This window comes from Ziziphus jujuba, chromosome 3, assembly GCF_031755915.1.
Source record: "Ziziphus jujuba cultivar Dongzao chromosome 3, ASM3175591v1".
Taxonomy (NCBI): Eukaryota; Viridiplantae; Streptophyta; class Magnoliopsida; order Rosales; family Rhamnaceae; genus Ziziphus; species Ziziphus jujuba.
In genome coordinates this window covers 1,883,035-1,896,397 of record NC_083381.1, presented here as the reverse complement: position 1 = coordinate 1,896,397, position 13,363 = coordinate 1,883,035, and the positions used below count along the sequence as shown (strand labels likewise).

The 13,363-nt window shown below is 34.9% G+C and overlaps 1 protein-coding gene across 1 annotated transcript; it reads right to left on the bottom strand.

Annotated features, from left to right (window-relative positions):
* Positions 1-4,788: 4,788 nt before the first annotated feature.
* Positions 4,789-5,611, bottom strand: LOC132803248 (nicotinamidase 2). Its single transcript, XM_060815783.1, has one exon. The coding sequence runs from the start codon at positions 5,464-5,466 to the stop codon at positions 4,858-4,860; it is 609 nt and encodes a 202-aa protein (XP_060671766.1). The 5' UTR covers positions 5,467-5,611; the 3' UTR covers positions 4,789-4,857.
* Between the last annotated feature and the right edge of the window lie 7,752 nt (positions 5,612-13,363).

Sequence of the window (13,363 nt, the reverse complement as noted above, 5' to 3'; positions counted from 1 at the left end):
CCCTTAAAACATTTAATCAATATACCCTAAACATAATGCAAAGCTCCGAGATCCTTGGCAATGAATTCAAAGTTGAGTTTCTGTATAAGTGAGTGAACAAGACTCTCATTGATACCTGGAACATTCATATCATCAACATAGATAAAAAGCAAAATAGTAACTAAACCATGATGATGAATAAATAATGAAGAGTTGGCCTTGCTGCAAAAAAGCCAATGTGTAAGCAAGACTGTGATAATCTATCAAACCAGGCTTATAAAGACTGTTTAAGGTCATAAAGGGACTTGTAAAATACCAAACATAAAGTAGAAACTGGTTATCTATAAATCTATCAAACCAGGCTCCTTAATGTTTCCATGAAGAAATGCATTTATATAAGATTGCAAGAGAGATAATAAGCAAAATGGTTATATCCAAATTACAGAAGATTTTAATAGATTTTTAATAGAGAATTTGTGAAGTCCCACATCGATTGGAAAGGGAAACGAAGCATGCCTTATAAGGTGGTGTGGATATCTTTCCATTGCGACAGGTTTTGACAAAATTGTGTGGGCTGGGCACAAAGCGGACAATATCGCATGCAGGTGGTCTGGGCTATTACAGTTAGTATCAGAGCTTGGGAAAGGCCTTCCTGACAGGAAACATAAAACCGTGAGGGGTAGGATTGGGCTCACCACCTAGCTTCCAAAGCGGACAATATCTTGGTTGGGTCTGGGAGGCCCGAGCCAGTGGGACTGGCAAGTGAAAGGGTGGAACCCCTAACCACTGAGAGGCCTTCCTGACAGGGAACGTAAAACTATGAGGGGTAGGATTGGGCTCACCACCTAGGTTCTAAAGCGGACAATATCTCATGCGGATAGTCTGGGTTGTTACAGTTGGTATCAGAATTGGTTACCCAGGCCAATGGGACTGGCAGGTGAAAGGGTGGGACCCGTAACCTTTGCGAAGCTTTTTGACAAAACCGTGCGGGCTAGACCCAAAGCGGACAATATCACATGCGGATGGTCTGGGCTATTATAGTTGGTGTCAGAGCCAGTACCCTGATCGGTATGCCAGCAAGGATGCTGGCCCCAAGGGGGAAGGATTGTGAAGTCCCACATTTGTTGGAAAGGAGAACGAAGCATGCCTTATAAGGTGGTGTGGATACCTTTCCCTTGCGACGCGTTGTGACAAAACCATGCAGGCTGTGCCCAAAACGGACAATATCACATGCGGGGTGGTCTGGGTTGTTATAGAATTTGATAGAGCTTTCCTAAGCAGAACCACTTTAGATGTTTGGGAAGTACTCCGGGGGTGATCCCATCAACAAACGACAAACAAAAGAGTACTAAAGAAAAAATATGAACCTAACCTCAAAATCAAGACTATGTATCCAATTAACCATGTTTTGAATCATAGATTGTCTTGATTGTATGTATTTATTATTAATTGTTTATCTTTTGTGCCAATTCCTAAAAGTGTGGAGATGCATTGGCATAATTGGAATGAAAAATGTAATGAATAAAGAAATAGAAGCTCTCCAAAAGAATGCAAATTGGAAACTTGTGCCATTAACCAGAGGAAAAAAGACAATTGAATATAGAGGATGTTCACCATAATGCTTAAAGCAGATGGTAACATTGACGGATATAAAGTAAGGTTAGTTGCAAAATGATATATGCAAAAATATGGGATAGATTATCAAAAGAAATTTGCTCTAATAGCCAAGATGAATACAATCCGGATTCTTATATCTATAACAGTTAACCAAGATTGGCCATTGAAATAGATTGGTGTTAAAAATACTTTTCTTGATGGGAATTTAGAAGAGGAAGTATATATGGATATGCCATCTGGAATTAAATGTGGACCTTCAGGTGATGGTAAAATCTGTCAGTTGAAGAAGTCTTCATATAGGTTGAAATAGACACCAAAAGCTTGTCTTGGGAGATTCTAAAAAATGATGAAGACATTAGATTATATATAGAATAATATGGATCATACTTTGTTTATAAAACATAAAGCCAGAAGTAATAGTTGTTTATAAAACATAAAGCCAGAAAGGTAACAGTGTTAATTGTATATGTGGATGATATGGTTTTAATAGGTGATGATCCAGATAAAATGAATGCATTGCAAGAGTATTTGGCAACTAAATTCAAAATGAAGGATCTTGGTGAAATAAAGTACTTCTTAGGGATTAAAGTTTAAAGATCAAAACACGAAATTTCCTTGTCACAAAGAAAATATGTACTAGATCTTTTGACTGAAACTAAAATGCTGGATTGCAAGCTAGTAGAGACACCCATAAAGATGAATCATAGATTAGAGAATATCATGATCATCTTCATATGGATAAGGGTCATTATCAGCAATTAGTTGGAAGACTATTCTACTTATCAAACACAAGGTCAGATATAGCTTATGCGGTAAGCATAGTAAGCTAACTCATGCATGCAGCAAGTGAAGATTATATGAATGCTATGTTTCGAACCCTAAGGTATTGAAGAATGGTCGACGAAAAGATTTGCTATTTTCTAAGAATGACATTTTGGATATTGTAGGATACATGGACCTTGAATGGGCAGCAGATCAAACTAATAGAAGGTCCACATCATTATACTTCATTCGTCGGAATAAATTTAATCACTTGAAGAAGCAAAAAGCAGAAGATTGCAGCAAGATCCAGCGCATAAGCAGAATTTCAAGGTATGGCTCATGGTGTATGTAAGTTAATTTGGTAAAGAATATTTTAAAAGATTTGGAATTTAAGTATCAAAAGCCTATGATTTGCATTGTGATAATAAAGCAACTGTTGAAATTGCACACAATCCGGTACAACATGATAGTACTAAACATGTGGAAGTTGATCGTAACTTCTAAGAAAATCTAGATCGGAAAATCATTCAATTTCCATTTTTTAAGTCAAAAGACCAATTACCAAATGTAATTATAAAGGTTGTACTTGGCAAAATGTTTAATGTTTCAACTAACGAGATGGCTATGATAGATATCTATGCTCCAACTTGAAGGGGAGTGTCAGCATAAGGTGTCAATACCTAATTAATGTAAATAATTATTCTTTTTAGATTTGATTAGTGATTGGTGAGTCAATTATAATTGATTTTAAGAATAATTGTAATTAAGTATAATTGAGAAGAATAAAATAACATAGAAATATTATTTGAAATTCATCTTAGTTTCTACAGCAACAATGCTAAACTGTCATAACCATGGCAAGATGGCTGCGAAGAACTAGAATCAGCAACCACAAAGTCCAAAAAACAAAGTAGGTTTCAAAAAACATAAACACCACAACTAAGCACAATGATTACTCCATTAGGCTCAATCTTTGATGTTTGATTTTTACTGACCTTGGCTAACTGATTAAGCATGGAAACGCAAGTGTCTTGCAAATAGACAGGACCCCCACAATTTATTTTAATTATTGCAATAATGTTTTACTTGTTTGGCTTTTTTTTTTTCTTTTTTTTTTGTTTTTTTTGGGCTGAATATGATTGCTTTTTTGGTAATAGTAAGGTATATTAAATCTTCGACAAACGTAATTTAATATGAACAATTTGTATAAACTCTCTATTATATGTATTTATTTGCTTATTTTATTTTACTAAATTGACCTTTGAATGCTTCACCATTTGTCCATAGAAATAAATTTGCAAATAGAAAAAGGAAAAAAAGATGATGTTGAATTATTTTTAGTGTATTTTTTTCCTGTCACCCCGCCAGCCACAAATTTTATGAATTCAAAATTTTGTATTTAGAAGGTGTGCATAAAAATAAATTTGTACATAGAAAAAGGAAACAAGATATAAAGATATTGGATTAGTTTTAGTGCATATTTAACTTAAAGATGATTCGAGTCCCCTTCCCTTGTATCCGCCGGCATCTAGAAGACGATCTGGACTATAATGGTCTATTGGGAGTTTCCGGTCCAGAGACTTAATGTGGCCTAATAATGGATTTGATACTAAATGTAATGATCCACCAGTCCGTTGAGTCTTTCACAAAATTGTTTGGTTCTAAGTCCATATATGTGTATAATTCTAAGACGCAATAAGTCATGCACAACTTTATAATTACAAGTTTCGTTACTCTTCTACCTATTGCAATTTTGATTTTCGTTTTGATTTTTCATAAACTTTGGAAAGAGAATGACTTAATACCTTATTGTTCTACAGGTTTTATTATATATATATATATATATATATACATATATATTTGTGAATCTTGCATTTTGTCATGTGGATTCAATTTTAGGCTATCACATGCATGTTCACCTTACAAGTCTTCCCGAAACATTAATTGTTGTGGGAGAAGGGCTTCACATGGACTTCCTCAAATGATTGGCTAGAGTCTAGACAAAGCAAATCTAGAAACCTTCTCACATGCAAAGAGTGTAGCAAACTCCGTGATTAAATGTTGAATAACTATAGAAGAATACTGATAGATAAAACACCAACATTTTTATGAATTTTAAAGAATCATGCTTTAATATATATATATATATATATTTGCAAAATGCAAAAAGATCTTGTTAGCCTCCATCTCATATTTATTTCTTAAAAAAGAAAAAAAAAAGTCTAGTAAATATATATACATTCTTTTTGTTTTTTTTGGGTGAATTGTCTAGTAAATACCTAAATATAATAATTAGTTAGACTTTAATAATTTTCTCCAAACCACGCACTAAAACAATAATAGTAATGGCGCCCTGGAAAATTCGTGTTCCGCCACATAACCATAAAATTAAAGAACCACTAATATACACAGCCAACACGAAAGATCCAATAAAAACAAAAAACAAATAAATACATTTATTTATTTTCTTTTTTACAATATTATCTTTAAGTCCATAATTTAATTCCCATTAAGCCCGTTCCCAAGCCTCTCGCAGTCCACCAAGTAAGCGAACCCATACGCCAGATTCTTCAAAGTCGCCTCGTGAAGCTCCTTATCCGCCGTTGCCGTCGCGTCAGCCGAGAAAAAAACCCTAAACCCCTTAGTAAACGCATCACGCGCCGTCGTTTCGCAGCACAGGTTCGTCATCACCCCGGTCACGATCACCTCCTCCACGCGTCTCTCCTTCAACAGCTCCTCCAGGCGCGTACCCTGAAACCCACTGTACGTGCTCTTCTCCACGACCTGATCCTCCGGCCTCCGATCGAGCTCCGGCATGAGCTCCGCCTCGACGGTGCCGTCGTAGACGAGGTCGCCGTCCCACCACTCGCCGAGCATGCCGTAGTCGGCGGGGGACTTGTGGCGGTGGCGGGTGAAGATGACGGGGATGGAAGCGCGTCGGCAGAGTTCGATGGTGGTGAGGAGGTTTTGGAGGATGGGCTTGACCATGGAGGAGAAGTAGTTCTGGACATCGATAACCAGAAGGGCTGAGATTTTGGGGTTAGGGTTTCGCCTCCTGGTCTCGTACTTGTTGTATGAGAAGCTTTTCAGTGGGGAAGAGGAAGACATTGGAGGTTCTGGGGGATGGAGGGGTCTGTTTGGCTGGTGAGATTTTGAGTGAGAAAGTTGGTGTTTGCTCGGGGCTTCTGGGGTCTTCTTTAATTGTATTCGAAAGGAGAATTTATTTTGATTCTGATTCACTAGACCCTTTTTTTTTTAAAAAAAAAAAATAAATACTAGACTTTTTTTTTTTTAATTAGAGTATAATTGAGAATTTGTTATTATCAAAAAAAAAATATATATATATATATATATAATTGAGAATTTGTCCTTTCATCAATAAATAAAACTCTATGGACATTTTCCAGTCCAAGCGCTCTTCTCGTGGGTGGTTTAAAATATTTAATATTTTTTTTAAATTTTTATTTTAAAAAAAATGAAAATAAAATATATTTTTATTATTTTTTATAATTTTATATTAATATTTATTATTTTTATAAAAATTTATATATTTTAAATTTTTAATATTTCTGTTAATATCGATTTTTTAAATTTTAAAAATAATTTAAAAAATAAAATAATTTTCATATTAAAAAATAATAATAATATTATTAATATTTTCAATATTAATGTTACTACCTTGGAGGTGGCCGAAAGTATATACATATTTTTTGCTACGAGAAAATATATACCTATATGTATATATACATATTGCCATTCCATTGGTCCCTCGAGACTTCTATGAACAATTTATTATTTTTTTAATTAATTGCACTTAATTTGTTTAGTTTAAATATTTGCTGATGTTAATTTTTGTTAATGGAAGTTTATTAAATAACTTAACTGACTATAAAATTAAGTGGAAAAAGAAAAAAAAATCAAAACTCAACAAATTTGTTTTTAATTCAGAATTTATATATATTTTTTTATGCATTTTATATTTAATTGATGGGTCTGACAATATGATTGGAATTTTGCTCCTTGTTTTTATTTCTTTTTATCTAATTGAGTTTAAATGGATTATAGTTTATTATACATCTAAATTAACTATAAAATCTAGAAAAAAGATAAGCATAAACACCAAATTGAACATACTTTTAACTTGTGTTGATTTTTTGTTTTTTTGTTTTTGTTTTTATTATTTCTTATAAGTCTAAAGTTGTTTAAATAATTATAGTTAACATTAACTAATATTCGAGATAAATGAATTATATATAATTACACATTAAAAAATAAATATAAAAATTAAAAACCAACAATGTTATCAAAAGATATCTTATAAATAGTTTATATATATAAATTCTCTAATCATGAAATTCATGATTTTATTAAATTATAGGTTATTATATGGCAAATGCTAAAAGTTGCTATATTCAATTTTAGATTTTGTAAATTTAAATTTAAATAAAAAATAACCAACTAATAAGCATTTATTATATATATATATATATATAAGCATTTTTTATTTCAATAAATTATGGATTTCCTAACATGAGGCTTAATATATATATATATATATATATGCACCATGTATGAGTTAGTTTAATTCATATAAATAATTGGCTGATTTAATAAAATATTTAAATATTCAAATTAGTAAAGAGACGCATTCATTATGAATTGTTATATCTTAATGAAAATTACATTTCAAGCTTATAAAGAGTCCAACCATCTCTCCGAATACCAACAAAGAATAAGCTATACTATACCTAGCAATTCGAGTTGGTGGGTCGTGTTCGTGTCAACCCGTTTAATAATCGTGTCAAAAATGCCTAACCCGAACACGACCCATTTATTAATCGTGTCAGATACCTAAAACACTAACCCGACCTGTTTATAAACAGGTCAACACGACACGACCCGTTTAACACGATTATTTTAACGGGTCGTGTTGACCTATTAACCCGTTAACCTGAAATTGACCTATTAACCCGAAAACTAACCTATTAACCCGTTAACCCGAAAATTAACCTATTAACCCAAAATTATTTTTATTTTTTTTATTTTTATGTTTTTGTTTTATTAAAGATGTATTTTTTGTTTTTAAAAAATTAGTAATAGAAAATTATTTTTATAAAATTTTTAATTTATAATATTTTTTAGTTATTAAATATTATATTAGTGATAAAATATTAATTTAAAATTAAATTTAAATAGGTTGTAATAGGTATATAATCGTGTCGAGTTGAAACTGACACATTTAATAAATGGGTCGTAACGGGTCAATTTCGAGTTAAACAGGTCAACCCGAAAATGACACGATTAATAATCGTGTTAAACGGGTTGACCCGATTATGACCCGAACTCATTTATAATAAACCCAAACTCATTTATTCCATGTCGTTTTCGAATCGTGTCGCCGTGTCATGATCCAAATTGCCAGGTCTAAGCTATACACATTCGCAAAAGGCACATCAAGCTAAAGGGGTCATGAAAGAAAAATTATATATTTCTTTCTAAATAGCTTTTAATTTTCATACTTAAGCTCCCTAGAAAATTGTTATAGATTAAATATATTTTTTAATTTTAGGACTTTTAGCACCTATGCATCTTTAATCATTAAGTTTTTTAAGTTTGTTCTTTTGACTTTACTAACATGCTTTGATAATTGCTGACCAAAGGAAGATGCACCAGGATCCTACTTGTATCTCATCAAAAGTAGGTGCATAGGCTAGATAATATATTTCTACTTTATCAGCTATTTTGCCTAATTTGTTACTTTTTGCTCATAGGTTGCTAGTTTTTAGAGCTCATTTTGCATGTTAGAATTTTCGCAAGATGAAAAAGAACCTTTATTTTTTGGATAATTCAATATGCATTAACGCACAAAAAAAACCCTGCCATGAGGGCTTATGACACATAGGAGGGGAATCTTCCTTTGAAAAATAAAGTTAAAAAACCTAGGAAATTTAGGACAATGTAGGACCCTCTCATATGCCAGTAATGGAACATTTAATCCATTTCCCAATGATATCAGCAAATTGATGTTCTACTTTAGGAGAGGAGTTTAGAGACCAACTTTTAGCAGCAAAAAGCTCACTTAAAAGATAATGTCAAAACGAGACTCCCATATACAAGGTATCATCCTTTCCTATTATCTAATTCACCACACCCTGGGCATCACTCTACCAATCTATTATTTGTTATCCTCTCCCTAGCACCACCTTTATAGCCTAAGATAAAGCCTTGATTTCTACCAACTCCACAGATTCAGCATTCAAGCTCTTAGCGGTAGCTAGCAAAACACTCCCAGAAGCATCTCTCACAACCATACCAACAACACTTTTGCCCCCTTGACTGTAGCATCCACATTGACTGTCAATCTACTTGACAAAGGGCAAGTACAACGTTTGAGGCAGTCCACCTTGAAACCTTTCAACTTTATAGTCCTCCTTACTTTCATAAATTCATCCACCATGTTTTCATACCTCCTCACCATATTGGCTATACAACTATCTACTAAGAATAACTTCTCAATCCTTGAAACCCAAATCATATAAAGTAAGCAACAAAAGACTAAGAAAGAGTCAATGCCATTCTTGTCTAAAATAGGAGGTTTTAGGCAACAATTAACCAATTCCTCAATATTATTACAGCTAATATCCTCGAACCGTATTCCTCATTTGCTTCCAAAAGCCAAGGCTATCGAAACTAGGCATTCTTGGAGAAGGTCAAAGCTTGTTTCCTCCTTTTCTCCACACAACAAACAAGAGACATATCACAAATCAATCTAACACCCAATGGCTTGCTTGGTGGGCAACACCTTCGCCATAACCCTCCAAAGGAACATTTTTAACCGTTCATGCAAATTGTCTTTCCAAATAGCTTGCCAAAGTCCTACTTGGGCTGAATTCGAGTCTTCTTACAATAGCTCACTGCATCCCTTAACTGTAAATCTGCCATTATCACTTCCTATCCACAAAAGGCTATCCTCACAGTGCCTCCTTGGTCTTTCTAGCTGAAGGATAGCTTCAGTAGATTGTAAGTCAAATATGTCCCAAATAAAATTTTCTTTTGACGTCCTTGCTCCTGATCTAGCAACTCTGCCACCTTACAAACGACAACGCCATTAGCACTATCCTTTTTTCTTAGGCACCTTGCTTTCCAAGTTAGGGACGCAGGGATCCTTCTCTATATCAATGCTCAATCCATTCACAATTTTGAAGCAAAACCCTCTCACCAACAACTGCTTTGAACTAAAAATGCCCTTCCACAACATCGAATCTCCATTCTTGGCAGAAAAACCCAAAAAAAAAAAAAAACTTGCCTCTCAAATACTTGGCCTTCAAAAGCTTTACTCAAAAATAGTCTCGATCCTTTGTAACAAACTAGCTCAGCTTCGCAATCAGTGCCTTATTAATATTTTCAAACCTTTTGAAATCAAGACCCTCTACAATTTTGGACTTACAAATAGAAGACCATGACTTTAAAGCCAAGTACCTTTTAGCTCCAGGTTTGGTGCTTCTTCCAGAACCTCTTAACAATAGAATCCATCTGCTTACACACATCTTTTGGCACCATAAAAGTTAACATACTATAAATGGGGATGACTTGAGTCGTTGACCTAATCTAGGAGGCTTTGCCAGCTCTAGAGAGCAGCTAAGTTTGCCACTCGTCGTGCCTAGCTTGCAATCTTTCCTTTATCACCATGAACGCTTTGGATCTATTTTTACCTACCACCAAAACATTGCCTATATAAAAGGCACCATCTTTCAACTTTTTCAAATTCACCAGCTCCTTTACTTTCCTCTTCATATCTGAGCTCATATTCTGAGAGAACAATATATGAGATTTTTCCTAATTAATTTGTTGCCCAGACCAATTGCAATAAGTCCCAAGGCATTTAATAATCACCTTTGCATTTTCTTTATTTACTCTATAGGTAATTAAAAGAGCATCCACATAGAGTAAATGGGAAACTATTGGGGCATTCCTATATATCTTAATGCTTTGGATCCCCCTTTCCTTATCCATCATTTTTGAAAAAACCTCTTAACAGAGGAAGAAAATATAGAGAATACAAAGGGTCCTTCTGCCTCAATACTCTTGCTCGATGAATATTGTCGAAAATACTTCTCTTAGTTAATAACTTATAGCATATCAAGGCTTTCTTTAGATTAAGCTTAGCAACCATAAGTCCACGCTTGCCTTTATGCTTCCTAACCTTATGAACAATCTCCTAAACTATGATTGTGTTCTCCACAATCTATAGTCCTTCGACGAAAGCTCCCTAATTTGGAGAGATGATTCTCGAAAGAAGAGGTTTTAGCGTACTTATAATGATCTTTGAAGCCACCTTATAGCAAAAGTCACAAAGGCTTATAGGTCGAAAGTAGTTGAAGATAGAAGGTTGTTTCACTTTAAGAATCAAGACTATGAAGGTTTTGTTAATGCCCCAAGATATGGTACATGTGTCAAATCTCTCTTGAACAGAACTAATCACTTAATGCTGCACTATATTCCAATACTTACAGAATAAAACACCAGAAAAATCGTCGGTCTAGGGGCTTTTAAAGGATGGAGAGACCAAACAATATCTTGGATTTCCTCAATAGTAGGGATTCGTATCAATTCCTAATTTTTTGTTTCTGTTAAAATACAATCTTCCAGCCCTTCAAACCCCACAACGATAGAATCTCTTGGAAAATAACTGAAGACATCCTTGCTAAGATTCAACCATTGCTTACCATCGAAAATGGAATAAATCCTATTGCTTCTTCTCCACATAATGACACTAGAATGGAAAACTTTAATATTCTTATCCCCTTTAGCCGACCAAAGTTTAGGGGATTTCTATCTATTAATGCATTCCAACTTCATTCTCTATTCCCTTAGAGCATCTTTAATGCACTTTTGTCAAGCATTGACACCCTCCTTACTGAATTTAACATATTCTAACTCTTTTACTAACTTCTTGATTTACTCATGTGTTAAGACAAAATGCCTCATATTTCATCTTTGAAAGGCTATTGAAGTATTGTTCAACCTTCTCATGACACGATGAACCTCCATACCATCCTGAACAAGAACTGTCCAATGCATAACTGCATGGCTAAAAACATCTCAGGTCCATGCTTTTAAGAATCGAAAGGGTCTTAGCGTAAAACCCTTCACCTCATGAGTATATAACAATATTAGCACATGATTAGAGGTCTCAGAGGCCAAATGGACAACTCTTGCTTCATTAAAATGATCAATCCAACTCTTGCTAGAGATAAAATGGTCAAGCATTTCCCAAATATAACATGTCGATTCTTCTAGGTGAACTTCTTCTTGAAAAATCCAAGTCAACCGCACTAACATTATGCATAAAATCTGATAGAAAGAATTTCTGTCCCCAGCAATGTCTACTACCAAACTTCTCTAAACTATCCATAATTTTGTTAAAATCCCCCATATTGAGCCACATCAACAGTCTCTCATCAACTCTTCAAAATTAAACCAAAATTCCTCCTCCTTTCTTAAGTATGGGGTGTCATAACACCCCACCAATGTCCATCTCCCTTTTGAGTCCATAACATCATAGCAAATTAAACGATTTGTCTTTGACACACAAACCATCTCCAAGTCATCATTCCACATCAGTACTAAACCTCCTGCTCTATCTTACCCTCCAGCATCTCACAATTTGTAGAGCCAAGCCATTTGCTAGTGTTAGCACCTTATCTTTTTTCACTTTAGTTTTAATCAGAAATAAACAACTTGGACAACGGGCCTTGACTAAATGTTTTATAGAGTTGATAAAATCATCATTGTCGATTTCCCTTCAGTTCCACACCAAGAATTTCAGTGGCCAGAGGGACATGATTTGGCCTGCCTCCTTGACTACATGAAAATCCTGACCCGCCTCTTCCCCCACATCCCTCCTCCCGGCATCCTGCTTCCATCTCCTAGACTGACCAAGAAGCCTACCTTCCTCTAATCTTCTCCTTAATCGGAAACCTAGAGTTGGAGAAGAAGCTTGTCTTCCCTCACCCTCTGGCCTCCCATTTGCAACAACAACATTTAAAGCTGCAAAAGCAAGCCCCCCCCACCAAAAACCCACTAGTAAACTCTAATCCAAATCCATCACTAGCAACACGTTTGCTCAGGCCTGTCAAAAGAGGAAAAAAAGCCTATTTCTTGGATCCAATTGAGTTTAACCTTCTACTGAAAGACTTTTTGGAGCTTTGGGCCTTAGAAATAAAACTTAGCCCAATCCGATTTTAATAAATGAGCTAGGGTCGAGCCTATTAAAATTTTCCCTTTCTTGCTCATTATACAATGCAATGTTATTGATGATGTTAGTGGCCCACCTACCTAGGAATGAAAGGTCACCATTTGAGCCTTTGACATGATTCAAAACTAAGGCATGCATGTTATCCACATCATCCAAAGCTTGCCTTTCTAGAGTAATTAAAAGCACATCGAGCTCCAGACAAAGTTCTCTAGCTCTTTAAAATTCTTTATCCGGCTTAGTCTGACCAAGTGACTATTGCTTCAAGGCTTGACTGGAAGAACCATCAATTAGGAAATTGTTTCCTTGGCTCTTGGCCATCAGTTCAAACGTATCTCTGTTCTCCTCATGCTGCTGATGCTTCTTCTCACTAGCTGAAGCATTGATAAACAATAGACTACCAGCCACCTCAACCCTTAACCATTTCCCATAAACATTCACCAAGATTTCATTGCCAATGGTAATGGTAGTCAGATCCTCAAATTGATATTTTCTGGTGGTGTGATCTAATCGTCCGCACTGATAACAGAAATCTGCTAACCTTTCATATATAAACTGGATCCAACGATCATGTCCATCTCCTCTCCCTTGCTAAAATCCCAGCGGTAATGGTTTCCAGATATCAAGATCCAATCTGACACATAGATATCTATGAGCAACCATGCATCCTTTGTTAAGCGATTCCCAATGGACTTGCCCAACCATATTGCCAATCCTTTTAACAAAATCCTCATGCAGATACAATGGGGG

What these genes read in the sequence shown, in the direction of transcription:
- LOC132803248 (XM_060815783.1), bottom strand. Translation starts at nt 5,466, where the DNA reads ATGTCTTCCTCTTCCCCACTGAAAAGCTTCTCATACAACAAGTACGAG.